This window comes from Neodothiora populina (genome assembly GCF_041146345.1).
Source record: "Neodothiora populina strain CPC 39397 chromosome Unknown canker_contig_6, whole genome shotgun sequence".
NCBI classification, from domain to species: domain Eukaryota; kingdom Fungi; phylum Ascomycota; class Dothideomycetes; order Dothideales; family Dothioraceae; genus Neodothiora; species Neodothiora populina.
In genome coordinates, this window is record NW_027191414.1 from 1 (window position 1) to 14463 (window position 14463).

Consider the following 14463-nt stretch of genomic DNA (forward strand, 5'->3'; position numbering starts at 1 on the left):
AGGATAAGAGAAGGCTAGCTAGACATCCGTTAATCTTCAACAGGACAGAGATCCATAACTAAGACTAAATAAAGATCCTTAAAGTCACCTTAAACAGAAAGCTCTAAATAAACGGCCATATCAAGAAAGTAGCGATAGCAGCTATAGTTAAGTGTCTAGCGCTAGCGAGACTAAAGGGTATGCGCCTAAACTAGATGCGGCAGCTGTATCGCTCGGTAATCATACCTACTACGGACTACGCAGCGTCCTCTTAGTTTAGTAGAGGCAAGTAGGGAACAGAACGACACATTAATAAACTACAGCGAGTTTAGAAGCTAAGGGCCCAACTTGTAACAAGGTCCTTTAAACGAGTATCAGCAGCAGTCCTCGAGGCAGAAGCCTCCCTTGAACTAGTAACAGACAGATTAGTAAGGAAGGTAGCTAAACACCTGCAGACCATCTTCATAGCAGAGGAGGACAATCTAGCGTAGTCAAGTATCCGTCACATTAAATCTAGAGGAGAAATGTAGTAGTCCCTACTACACGGGACTTAGCGGCAGCATAAGGCGAGATATACTCTAAAGAACGGCCCGATACAAATACCACTACAGCCGTGGATAGCACCTCCATAGCAAGACCGGTCTACTTAGTGCGTTGCAGATATAGATGAAGTAAGGAGACAGCTACGTACAGCATAGAATTACGGGCCTGTGGTTTTGTATATTAACGCTTCCGTGCGGAATAAGGTAAGCGGGTGTGCAGTAGTAAGAAAGGTCGGTTCGTCCACACTACGAGTTATGGACAAGGCGACTATCGGATAGGCTAAGACATGCTCGGTCCTATCTGCGGAGCTACAAGCAATGAAGATAGCGTTAGATCATATCCTTACCTTGCACGGTCCGAACTGTAAGCATGTAATTGCCACAGACAGCTAAGAGGCACTTTAAGCTATAGTAAAGAGCAACGGTACTAAGCGAGGCAGGGAAGCACTTTAAGGCACCCTTTAAACGCTTCGAGACGCCGAACAAAGTGGACTTAACGTGACCTTTGTCTAGGTACTAGCACATACAGGAAATGCAGGAAACGAATGTGCTTACTAAGCTGCTTAAACTACTACAGAGATAGACATAAAACTATTTAGGAACTCTAACGTCCGAATTAAGGAGAGCGGGGTAGTCTAAACACTCCTCGTTAAGGACCTTGCAGAACAAAGGCGTCTAGAAGCCTAAACACTAAGAACAAACAGATGGGGTTAATACATATAAAGGCTAGATGCAGCTCTTCTAGGCAAGCACACGCTTAAGCTCTACGGAGCGCTAAACTCCGAGCAAGCGGGTATTCTCGTACAAGCAAGAACGAACTATACTCATCTCCGATCTTATTTAGCAAAGATTGAAGTCGAGGAAAGTAGTAAATGCGAATGCGGGCAGGAAGACGAGATAGTAACTTACGTGCTTCTTTAGTGCTAGCGCTAAATAAGCATACAAGCAGAACTTAAGCAGATAGCAAAGAACAGATAAGGTGACTTGTCCTTTCTACTAGGAGGGTACAGTAAGAAAAGAGAAATGCACACAGATTAGCTAGTAGATGGCCCGCTTAAGTAGTGGAGACCGAATTTGAAAATGGTGAAAGCGACGGTCCGGTTTCTTTAACAGACAACCAGGATGGCAGCTATCCCTCCACAGCAACAGGAGGGTGGCGATTAAGGAACAAGGGGCGTTAGGGTTCTTCTTTTATTATCCGTGAGGCTAAGCAACAGATAAGAAAACGAGGGAACGACATTGGACAGCTCATACGGACGATAAGACCGTGAATAGCTTGATAGACTAATCAATCAATCAATCAATCAATCGATTTTGGATAGCTTATAGATTAAATCAAATCAAATCAAATCAAACCTATAGTTAGTGTAAGACATAGTACTACTAAGGTGTAGTGGCTGACGAGCGCTTACTAACCTGTAATGACTCCCAGTGGTTGAGAATGAGCTGCTCAATCTTCTCCATGTTGTTGCTCTGGCACATGTCTCTCATCTCCATAAAGCCCTGCCACATCCGCTGTTCCATGATGCGCTTGCTTTGATTAGTACCCTTGACTTGAGCCGAAACTGATGGTACAGAAGGGCTGTCTTCCTTTGCACTATCTTTGGCAACTGTGCTTTGCATCCCCTCAGTGGTATTGATCATTAGCTTCAACTCTTCCTCGCTCAAAAAGTCGGTCCCTGTACACCAGCGTTGAATCTGGCGCTCAACCCCTTTGCCACTGTATCCTAGCGGTCCGATGATCGCGGCTGGTACTTTGGAAACCAGACCAACAGCTCCGATACCGACGCCTTGAGCGAAACCCGTCACTTTGGCAAAGCCCTTTTTGTCTCGGGTGCCATAGTAAGGATGGGTGACGACACCGGAAATTCCATCGTACATGCCGTAGACAAGCTCCTTTCCACCGGATTTCATCCCGGAAGCGATACCCGTGATAGGGTCGCGCCTGCGGACAGTAGTATCGCCAACTTGAGCAGGCATATTGTGGAAGCCGTTGGCTAAGTTGTACATAAGTGCAACAGGGAATTTGGCTATGTGAACGGTTGCTGAACCTGCAAAGGCGCAGACATTTGTGGCTATCCTTCGCATGTCTTTTGTTTCTTGCTCATCCAACTGAGCGGTGCCGGTATCTTTTGGAAGCGATGATTGTTGTGCTGGCCTTTTGGACGACTTCTTCTTGATAGAGTGATGCGAGAAACCTGTGCCAAGGTGCTGTATGTCGGATACTAGTCCCGTGACAGTGCTTGAGCAAGCTCCGATGATCCCAACCAATGGATCCTGACTTCCTTCGTCCACGTACCAACGCTTATGTCGAACGAGTTTGAGTTGATCTGGCTTTAATTTTTTATGGCTTATTAGGACCGCACTTGTCAAGGCGCTGAGCTGTATGTTGGTCTTCCGAACCTGCCATACTGCCACACGGTCTCTGAGAATAAAACACCCAAGGTTCTTCATTTGTGCAGTGTTTTGGAACAGTTGTGCAGCCTTAGATGGTCCATCCTCGGAACTTATCTTTTGAGCAAGCTCCTTGGCTCTGTTAGTAGTTTCTGGCTTTAGTGCGAATTCGATACTGTCAGCTAGTTTAACAGCATCAAGAGCCTTATAAGCTACTGGCTCTGGCCCAGCACCTGCTCTGTATACCATATTCCCCCAAAAGGGTTGGTCACCAAAGAAAGGAACAACGACTGTGGCTTTACCTAGCGCTATTCCAATGGCAGTCGTACCTGCGCCGCCGTGATGTACAACAGCGGAGACACGTGGAAACAGCCAATCGTGTGGAACGTTGTCAAGCAGAAAGATGTTCTTTGGAGGGTTGTCATTCCCAAGCTTGCTCCACCCTCTAGAGAGAAGGGCTCTGACTGTGAAATTATGTTAGAGGAGTATGGAGGGAGCTGAACACATGTCTTACCTCCAGTCTTCTCTACGGCTTCAAATATGATTTTCGTCAGCTTTTCGGGATCACTTATAACAATAGATCCAAATCCAATATAGATAGGCGGGGGTCCATCGTCGAGGAAAGCTTGGAGAGCTTTATCTGGATTGAAAGTCGATGCTTTTGAAAGAAAGAAGAATCCAGAAATACTAATGTGTAAGCCCCAGTCTGCGGGCTTAGGAATAAGTGCCTCGGACCAGCCTATTAAAATTTAGCTTAAACATAACCGGCATGTGGATATTCATACAGTATGTGAACGGCACTTGTAGCCTTGGAAAAAGTTGGTGCCCCCATATAGGACTGATAGGGTCTAGCCCAAGTGTCTTTTCTCGAAAGTAGTTGACATTGTCGCTAAGCCCTTCCCAGGTCAAAAACTCCATACGGTGGAAGCTCATATAGTTCGCTATGCCGACGTTGTTTGATTTCTTTACATCGATGTTGGCTAATGGATGCGAAAAGGCGCGTGTCGGCGACCAGGGCATAGTAAAGAACATGTGGCAAGGGATGGCCAGCTTTTCGGCGATGTGTATGGCTCCATAAGTGGGTGGATTTGAGATAATAGCATCAGCGACAAATGGAGTAGAAGAAATCGAAGATGCGTCATTGGCGGTCGCATCCTCATTTATGCCATTCCCTGCCTGTGTACATGCATTCCAGGCACCTTCGAGCATCTCAGCGATGTCGGCTTTTCGTGAGCCAATGTCGCCAGCCTTGATGGATTCGAGGCTTGGGATTATGCCCGGATTCTTGACCGCGTATGCCATGAGCTCACTTGGGTCTCCTCCAATAGAATAGAATTCGAGTCCGTTCTCCTCAATCAACTCCTTGAAGTCTGCGTGTGTGCAGATGCGTACACGGTGGGAGTAAGGTGACCTCTGGAGTTGCTTACCTAATGCTATGAATGGTTGGACATCTCCACGAGATCCAGTGATCATGATGGCGACATTCATATGCGAAGTAGCTTCAGACGCGCCGAAGGGCATGAAGTCCTTGTTGCCGCTCCGAGTGCGCGGCAACCAGGGTTTATGGCGAGCCTCACACTTGCTGTTGCATTGATTCTCTGAGGAATGGTAGTTGTTACGGTAGAAAGACACATCAAATCGACCATCGTCCCGGACTTTGATGTCTGAATTGTGTATCTTATCTCGATGCCTGTTGTGACGAGCTGGAACATAGTCCATAATGATGTGGTTCGTGGAACAACGGAAATAACAACCAACTGCAGATGGGTTTCTTCTGTTTTACTTACTTCTCAAGCGAGTATAAGAAGAAAGTGATCTGCACTTGTTCGAGACATCCATAGATCTTTACGAGTCTCAGATCCATGATCAACGCAAGGTTTGAAATGCAGCCGTTAGCGCCCCAGCCGCTGGGGATGCAGAACTGCATGTGATATGAGTGTTGCCAAGCGACCACCTGATAAAGCCTAGCGCTCGAAAGGGACCAGTTTAGTCCAACAGCATGGACCGATCTATCTAGCGCACTTGTTTGAGTAGTTTCAGACAAGTAAGGGATGTAGCTAGATGAGAAATAGGGTTGGTGCCCTTCTAGGTTCCTTAATCCTACGGATTCGCTGAACCGATTATATGGCTGATACTGCTTCGCGCCGCTGTTATTTTAGGGATGATCTGTATCAATCCCTATACATGTTGGGTTTTGTTCAAATAGCAAACAGAAGATGAACCTTGCTCACAAATGGTTGAGAAAATGTGTTTGCGTGTCCCTGCATCGCAAACTGCGAGAAGAGTTGTTGATCGATAATTGCTATGCTGTTTAGTCGCATTATTGAAACGTCTACATTGCGCTCTTGTTAGCCAAGGTCAGGCGCTATTGATCCAGTATGCTGTCTATCTTGACCGACAGCCAAGGACGTACGAGGGCAATACGACAGCAATTCGGAATGTGGAGGGAAATCGTAAGCGCCAACCGGGCGGGGTACATTTAAGGCTTCGTGCTAAGCTCACCCTAATAAGCGCCTTGTGGCAATCTACAGGCCCGCTTTGAGACGTTCTTTGACGGGTCCTGAACTCTATTCGAACGTGTTATATCCCGCTCTTCTGACCATTTTCTTTTCATATGCAGGATACATTTACAACCCCTGTCTATACCTAAGCATTCGCATTCGCAAGTCATATCTTGTTCTTTTCCCTTGGTACTGGCCAGTCTCTAATCTTCTCCCTCATCGCTCGCAGATATGGCTGATCTCAATAATGAAGATGTCAAAAAGGACAGTGAGATCACCATGGCTGTAAACAAATTGAAGACAGTCCCGGTGGCGGCGGTCAGCAAGTTGCTCGATTACAACCCTTCTCGTGGAATGTGGCAGGCCACTGGATCAGCCATAGCCCAGGCCCCTAATGTTAAGGATCTACGTTCATCTTCCGGAGGCGAGAATATCGTATTTGATAGCCACGGACACAGCGCCCGCGAAAAAGATGGTATTGACCTCAAGTACAAGACCACAAAACCAACGTTTACAAGTTCCGAGTTGGACGACGCTCAGATGTCGGACTTCAGTAAAGACGCTTCTGGTCCCGGACTCGAAGCACCTGCTGCGCACCCTGCGACCAAGGCGTCGTGGCCTAAAACAGTACAGCACGGGTTGCTTGCGTGTTGGAGGTTTTCATTACGCCTACTGGCTTCCTTATAACTATCTACGGACTGAATGTTGTCGGTTGGGGAGCCATGCTTTTTTTCCTTGAACTCAAGGCAGCTCCCGCTATGAATCATCCTGACAATGGTGATGCAGATTCATCGCCGCGAAAGATCTGGCTCGAGATTGATTCACAGATCTTGAACGCTCTATTTTGTCTCACAAGTTGGGGCTTAGCTCCCTGGAGGTTCCGAGATTTCTACTGGGTCATGGTGTGGCGTCTCCGATCTGGAGCTGCGTCCAAGGACGCCATTCGCAAGCTTGCTGCGAAGAATGAGAGCTGGTTCAAAATGCGAGATCGTGACATGGTCGATCCGGACTTCTCTCACTATGACCATATGAAGACGTTCACCGGAAACGTCGCGCCTCCAACCGATACATGGAAACTGGACTTCGTTGTGATCTGTCTTGTTCTTAATAGCTTGTTTCAAGTCGGCATGGCTTTCTTCATGTGGCATTGGAATCGGATTGACAGGCCTAGCTGGGGTACCGGAACATTCATTGGGTTGGGATGCTTTGCCAGTCTCTTGTCTGGGATCATGACGTGGTGGGAGGGCAGAAAGATCAAGTTAATTGAGGGCCCAAAGGTGAAGGACGTCGAAAGTGTAGTTGCCAATGTCTGATCCCCACATCGGGCCATCAGATTCTCGTAAAGACCGTCTTGCCATGATGCTACAAACAACCATACCGCTGTCACCGATAGTCTTTATGTGCTGTCGTCCAGCAATAACAGTGCGGGCGTGCTGAAGTTCGGTCTCGCCGTTTCCGAGTTTGAGTGCTTTGACGCTTATGCTCAATCGCCGTACCCTCATAGCGACAACCTCAACGGAAGTGCGCCTGCAAATAGCAGATGCCATGTCACGGCCAATAATATTCTTCTGCAATTGGTGCGCCACACTATGTAGCAAACAACTACGAATTGGAGTAGTTGAACAACCAGTCCGACTGGCAGATCATTCAGCCTGTGTTTTCTAATACTAAGGGTGAAGAATTACTCACATAAGGCACCATCACTAGTAAATCGTGTTGCAAATTATAAAGGTTAGGCATTTCCTAGATTGCTTGATTAGCGGTCTCGCGCCTCTGACTTAGTGTTGTTACCGCCCATATACACACTATTTCTAAATGTACCGCCTTCAAGGTTCTTGAGGGATCTTTTTCCGTGACCATTGGCTATGAGTCTGCGATCATTACAGGCGACGTGACGTTCATGCCTGAAGGTAGTCCTTTTACATGATAGACAGACGCTGCAATGTCAAAGTTGATGTATGTGTCTGCTAGCACTGACCAGTTGGATCAACAACTACTCCAAGATGCTGTCTATTGGGATTATCCCGACTTCCCCACATATCCTATCTAGAGTAGCCTGGCCCAGACGAGGCAATCCCAAGCCGGTACCGCTGTCCGTGTTCCTGATACTCCCGCTTTTTATGGCAGTTGACGGCTACTAAAGTCGGGCCGCTGGCAGTGTGTCATTTGTACACATGAACCTAGATGGTCCTGCCATCGTCTCGAGATTGAAATTAAAGCAGCTCATCCCGATGGAAGGTGCTGGCACTCGCACCAATAGTGGGCCTAGTAACGTTACGAACCACTGTGACAAGCACCCTGTTGCGGATTTGCGCGAATAGACCCATTTTCTAGAGATTTCGATGTGTGAAAGGCGACAAAGCCAGCCGCATCAATTATCAGACGTGGATCTACTGAAATATCTGTCCCGGCGAATTGTGCCAGTGTAACTGGCTAGAGAAGACTCGGTCGATTTGTTCAGTGGTCTATAATATCTCAAACAATTATGACTGCTATTGCTCTAAGTGGGCCGATCTTGATACAATAAATTTTCGTTGAGGCTTAATCCATCAACAGAGTCGAAAATTTTACTGATCGCTGCTAGCCGCCCACATCGAGCATGCACATCTGATAATCGGTCCAATTCCGACTCCTGTATAACACAAATGACTAGTCTCTAGCGACATGGCAAAGTGGGCGAGCAAGGGAGTGAAGAAATAATAATAATTAAGAATAAGTAAGAGGTTACATATACGTCTAGGAAGTTTCAAGAATCGAAACGATTGTTAATTTGAGACTTGTTGTTGTGTTGGCTGATTCCTGCTAGAGTGTCTCCAAAAGGCATCGGCATATAAGGGTCGTGCCCAGCGATATTAGTCATATCCACCGAGCCACGAGTGAGCGTTGTGAGATGAGAGGTTGATTCGAGCGCGCCGTGTTTGTCTTCCGCATGCAGGCTACCAGATGGTTCGACGTGTGCATCATCCATCTTGACGGCTGCCACGCACCGCCAGTGCATCGCAGACTTGGCCAGGGGTATCATAACAATCCACCAAGAAAATAGGACGGGCAAGGTGCGGTATAGTCGGTGGTATCCCCCGCCGGACCAGATATTAATCAACGTCTCCCAAGCACTGTGGGCGGGGAAGAAGTAACCCCAGTGATAGAAACCAGGGCTCAGGTCGAATGGGAAAATAGTTGTCGTAATGTTCATTATTGCCCATGTCAACACAAAGAACGATAGGAACGACATTGGAACGAATCCAGTAGCGGTATCCATTACCAGAAACATGATGTGCTGGTAAAGCCAGCAAAGCATCCATGTTAGCATAAATTGGCCGCCACTGACATTCCAGTCTTCTCTGAATGCCCATATATACCCGGTCATGCACAGTGATCCGAAAAATGTGTAGGTTACTCCGAGTATAAAGCGAATAGCTGCGTTGTGCTTTATTGCAAGATGCCGATAGAATTTGAACTGCGCGCTGATACCGTTCAGTGCCATTAGGAAGAAGAATTGCTGGATGATTGGAAGAATCATGGCAACGGTGTTGAGCAAAACACGAGTACCTTGTGTTGTGGGTTTTATGTCGATGTGTGTAGACATGAAAGGATTGAACAGGACTTGGGCGCTAGCTTCGTTGACAATGCTCCCGGAGAGGAGGGCTTTTGTGCCGTTCAACTGGTTATAGACGAGACGCATTACGCTTATCAGCGTTTCCATGTTTGGTTGGAGAAATCCGTTGGCAACAGTGGGGTATCGGACTCCATTAAAGACATAGGTAACGGTATCGCTGGCGTTGTAGTTCCCAGCAGCGCTGCCATCCCCCAATGCCGTAGCTAGTCGCTGAGAAGCTCCACTATGTGTATACACAGCAGCCCAATAGTCGCCATTTCGCACAGCGTGCACTAGATCAGAAGGGCTAGGGTAGTCCAGGACCGTGCGACTATGGATGCCCGGGAATGTGTCCGCTTGTAGCTCCTCTGCAGCACGAATCATACTCTGACCAACGATATCTCCATCGAAGTCAACCATCAAGACATTGAGATTATGTGCCCTTTCTGCATCGCGAAAAAGACTACCGAAGAGGTAGCTGAGGTTCCCTAAGAACAGCAATTGTAGGAGAATAAACGCTCCTGTGATTGCAGCCGCGAAACCCTTCTTTTTGCCATCCCAGAACGAGTGGGAGCGAGGTATCCTATCAGGAACCGTGGGGTATAGAATTTCGAGGAAGCGCATTATAGAGGAGAAAGCAATTGCACACCTGAAGTGAAGGGATATGTTGTGGAGCACCAGCGATGAGTGAGACGAGCAAGAATATGCTACATGGGGCGGATCTGGAATGGTATTAAAGCAAGCCAGTTCGGGTCACCGGACCCTGTTGGAGCCGAGCCGATTCCTCCCTCCAAAAAAAGAAAAGCAAAAGACAACCGTTTCATCTTACCGTTTACAAGCACTACAGTACGAGGCTCGTATTTGTAATTTAGTAAAAGATTTATATGTTGCTTTTTGAAACCTTGTCCTAACTTTTGACGTCATCTTTTTGTACTTGCGTATGCAAGCTACAGTAGGTTGAGGTCGGTTGTTATAATGAAGTGAAGCGAAGCCTCCCTACCGTCGGCCTACGGGTCGACAACATTACAAACTGCTAACGAAATCAGCTATGCAACTCACTTTATTCTCTGTTAAGCTCAATATTCAGTCGGACGAACAGTTCGAACACGAGTTTCGAATGGTCCATGCCACATAAACGCAGGAAATTGCTTTGACAATGGGTCTTATCTTTAGTTTCACAAGGTGTGACTGTCAGGACCAAGCAACTCAGCGACGCTGTCGTCTTACTGAATAGCAAGCACCGCCAACATCAATCAGTGGCCCAGCTGACATAGGCTTTCTCAAATTGTACCGGGAGCTATATTGCACACAGATAGGTATAGGGGCTCTGCGGGGAAACACATCTTCGCCAAGTTTGATCACACATTTATGACAGAACGACTAGAGATCGAAAGACTCAACATTGTCTACTAAGGACCCTCCTGTGTTACTGACAATGGTACTCATCCTCGCCAAGGCATGACAGACGACCACCTAAGACAGGCTTAGGCTCGCTATGCCGCGACCTTTCGCGAGATAATTCCCTCATATCAAAAAAACCAGACGCTTTCTCTGTTAAAGACACTTCACGACACGACATTTACGCCTGAGCTCTGCGAGTTGCGTGTTAGGCTCGAGGAGTTCTGTTTCTGCTCCTTGTCTGCTACGCGAACCTTCTACAATTCTCATAGAGCAGCCTTGCAAGCTTCCTATAGCACTTTGACAAGCAATCAGAGTTATGTTTCCTGGTTCAATTATACAGCTCCGTGGACTGAAGAGGATCAAGGGGCTACGCAGGTACTCACTAGGGTCTTCTTTGCAACTGCTCTACTGGTAAAAGCCACACTCGGAGTCTGACACCATAATACTCTTTCAGTGTTACAGCAGGAGAAGGCATCGTGCACAAAATTGTTAAAAACGAGTATTTGAATCGAAATTTCAAACTCCCCTTGATTAACAATAACTACATCCTTTCGCGCTGGAGTGACCTCGTTATAAGGCTGAGAAGTTGATGGTTCAGGCTGAAACAGAGACGGTGCCTGCCATTTTACAGAGCCTGCACTATAGCCATCAGAAGAGTATTCGAATTCAAGGATATCTGTAGCGCCTGTTTTACACCAAGGTATCTTAATTTGCGCCACAATTAAGCACTAGCCCTGACCTGCACATCATGGAACGAATATTCGATGCCTTAAAGGTTGAGACGGCAATATTCCAGCATGTGGCGCAGATTCAGCAGCAATATTGGGAGCAGAAAAGCGTATTCAAGTGGAAGGAGTCAGAAATAGAATAAATGGACGGCATGACACAAATTTGACATTCTTTTGACGCGCAAGGCATTGCCTTGAGTGTGATGAGTGTGATGCATGTGATGAACGGATCTTTCTTTGCGAATGATCAGCTATAATTTGAGTCAACAGCTACTTGAATGCAACAAGAATTACTAGACTTGGCAGTAGGGCAGGTTCCGTGACGTCGATACGTCCCAGTCATCAGAGGCCCCTAGCCAAAATTGTGACATCGAAATGACACGAATCCTTCCTTCAATTGTGGCAATAGGAGCCCGTCTTATAAGCCTCGATAAGCATCGACGTTAATGTTACTCAACCAGACATCCCACGCTGCGTCCCTTTCCATAGCTGTCCGCCTCTAATATCCGAGACGTTTGCCATCTTCGACAAAATGCACCGCTCCTCTAACCGCTGCCTGTGCCACTAATGCCGACTCAGAGACTGCAAACTCGCGGCTGCTTAGCCAAAATCTCTCCATACTTTTGCGCATCTCTGTCTCCGGTCCTCCTGCTTAGACTATATGCTAATCGCTCGCAGTATCCAAGGCTGGCACACAACTGCTACAGTGTAATGCAGTAATACCAAATTCTCCTTGCCATCCACCCTTAAACTCTTCTAGCAACTTCTTTGTGCTGCAAATCGCCGCGACTATGCTGCCATACGCCACACACTATAAGACACCCTGACCTGGGACATCGATGCCCTCTTCTGCAGTAGCTGCTTCGCTTCTTCGTCGATGGATACTCGTCGAGTGTTAGTCTTGTTGACTTGCGCTGACGCTTTCATTCCGATCAAATTCGGGCGTTACTGCACACAGATCTGCGATCTGTTATCTGGAGATAGAGGAAAATGTACTAGACGCCTCCGGTATTTCCTCAACAGCGTCACGATCCTCTACATCATTCAGTCCAGAGAAAGGCTCTAAAGGAGGCTCTGGAGTTCTCCGCCCTGGTTAGACTACGTTGCACCTGTCTTCTTCAGTTGAGGATTGTCTCACTGTCAATTCTTCCCTGGATACAAAGCTGTCCAATCTTCCCACAGAAGGTCTCCAGAGCGTTAGTAGGCTTCTCAGTACTCATATCGTTCGCATAATCTCCAGTGGTTAAAGAAACAACCGGAAGAGAATTGTACCATTAGCTACACATCCACACTGTTCTCAGTTCTGGAGATGAGACCAGAAGAAGCGCCAAAGATATTGGTGTTAGTATGGACCTCCGTACAGTGTTAGGCCTCCGGAAGAACCGGGATTATATCACCTGATGTAGCAAGCAATCACTCTACTTGTACATATCGCAGTAGACTGTGTGGATCCACTACCGCACTAGTTGCGATGTAAAGATCGTAAGATGCTTTCCTTCCAGCTTAGCTGTGTAGCGCCACTTAGTTGGTCGTAGGCAGTACAGCAGCGCTCTAGATAAGTGAGCTTTTCAGTGGTACGTATATGGACTCTCAGAACTCGGGTGTCGCCGTTTCTTACGCACTAAGGAAGGTGCAGATGGAATAAGGACGCCGATAAGTACAGAATTTGACCTATAATGTGTGTATTGTTTCTAGATCTTGCTTTTTGCGATTTTTGGAAAGAAAGGTGACGTTAGGAGAACCATAGTCTACAATTTTCGCGATCTACATGGCTCTGCACCAGTATTGATATCCCCATTAATTGATATAAATTGGTGTGGAGCAATCCTTAGGGCTACTATCCCGGGTCAAGAACATTTGGAGACTTCTATCAAGCGTGATCAAAGCGAATAATTAAGATCAGATCACATCATCACTATACTAAGGCGTCGAAAGTCATGTCGAGGTCCAAGATAGGTTTTACAGTTACTACAATCACAGAACAGCTCAATCTCGCCGAACTGATAGTTTATGATACTCTCGCTGTTGAACCTCAACAAGCCAGTGGTCAAGCCCTGATGTCCTGATACCCTGATACTCTACTAGGTACTTTCGGGTATCTGCAATCACAAGAACGCGTTAAGTGATTCTGAATACTGTAACTGTATGAAAATAGAAGATAGGCTGTTCAGACTGTATCGCTTTACCTAGGTAAGGCTGTAGCAGCGTTGATGATATCACTTACATAGGAATTAGACGCTAATGCACAAGATAAGGATAAAATAAGCAGGATGAATATAAGAGCGGGACAAACCACTTAAATATAAGTTATTGCATTGACAAAAAACAGGACCGACAGGAAAGCGAGGCAATTTCAAGAAGCACTTGCAAAGTAACAGTCGGACGACCTCAACGACACACAGTCACCTAATCTGCCACATGTTAAAGAGTCGTTGAGCTCGCACGTCGCAGTCATCATAATGGCAGACGATAGACGAGCAGCAGATTATCGCATTGATCATATCGAAACTTGCTTCAAGGACATTGAAGAGGCTGAAGAAGCAACCATTCTACACATCTGTTATACAGTGAACGCCATTGTCGAGCCTACAAACGTCCTTATTGTATACGTCACCGGGACACCTCGTCAGCGACTAGGAGCAGTCCAACGTTTTCGCGACCTTACAAAGTTACAGCGTCTTACCGAAGATGAAGGTCTCCACTATTGCGGCGACTCTTATATCGTTATCCCTAACTCGGTCCACTGGAGCGACAAATACCGGGAATTTCTCGCATTTCATCTCTCTTAAGGAAATCGCAGGTTACTATGATAACAACGATAACACCTTGCTCACCTTGACCACCAACGATACACATGCTTTTGGCTACACCCTTGTGCACGACAACAGCACACCCGAGATCAATGATATAGTCGTCATTCCCATTAATGCTACCGAGATTGGCCAGGACAGCGAATCGTCCATAGAGAGAAGAGACCCGAGGTGTTACAATAATGTCAACAAGGCAAAGGGTGCAGGCTGTCCAGTCAATAAAGGACTAGAATACTATTCCGCGCACAATTGCAAGACCAAGGGTGGTAAATACTACTCCTGTGAGATCAAGTGTCCCGACGGAGATGGGGATAGTGATTGCTATACTGAAGAGTGTCTGAAAGTCAATCAAGCCTCTGGCTCGGAGGGGGGGTATTGTTACAATTGAGAAGGCAAGAAGCTACTCTATCGTACAGCAATTCTGCTACGTCAGGCGTGTTCTATTCGATACTATTCCTATCTAGCTAGATCATAGTCTAGATGTGCAATCCGAGCTACAACTGGATGCAACAG

General features: G+C 46.8%; 2 protein-coding genes across 2 annotated transcripts; one reads left to right on the forward strand and one right to left on the reverse strand.

Moving 5' to 3' along the window:
- Window positions 1-1871: 1871 nt before the first annotated feature.
- Window positions 1872-4634, reverse strand: AAFC00_005661 (uncharacterized protein; the record flags this gene model as incomplete). Its single annotated transcript, XM_069345474.1, has 4 exons — window positions 1872-1877; window positions 1938-3379; window positions 3430-3654; window positions 3701-4634. The coding sequence occupies 4 exons, from the start codon at window positions 4632-4634 to the stop codon at window positions 1872-1874; spliced, it is 2607 nt and encodes an 868-aa protein (XP_069197678.1).
- A 1504-nt stretch (window positions 4635-6138) lies between these two features.
- On the forward strand, window positions 6139-6729 carry AAFC00_005662 (uncharacterized protein; the record flags this gene model as incomplete). The annotated part of the gene is made up of 1 exon (XM_069345475.1): window positions 6139-6729. One exon carries the CDS (start codon window positions 6139-6141, stop codon window positions 6727-6729), a length of 591 nt encoding a protein of 196 aa, XP_069197679.1.
- Between the last annotated feature and the right edge of the window lie 7734 nt (window positions 6730-14463).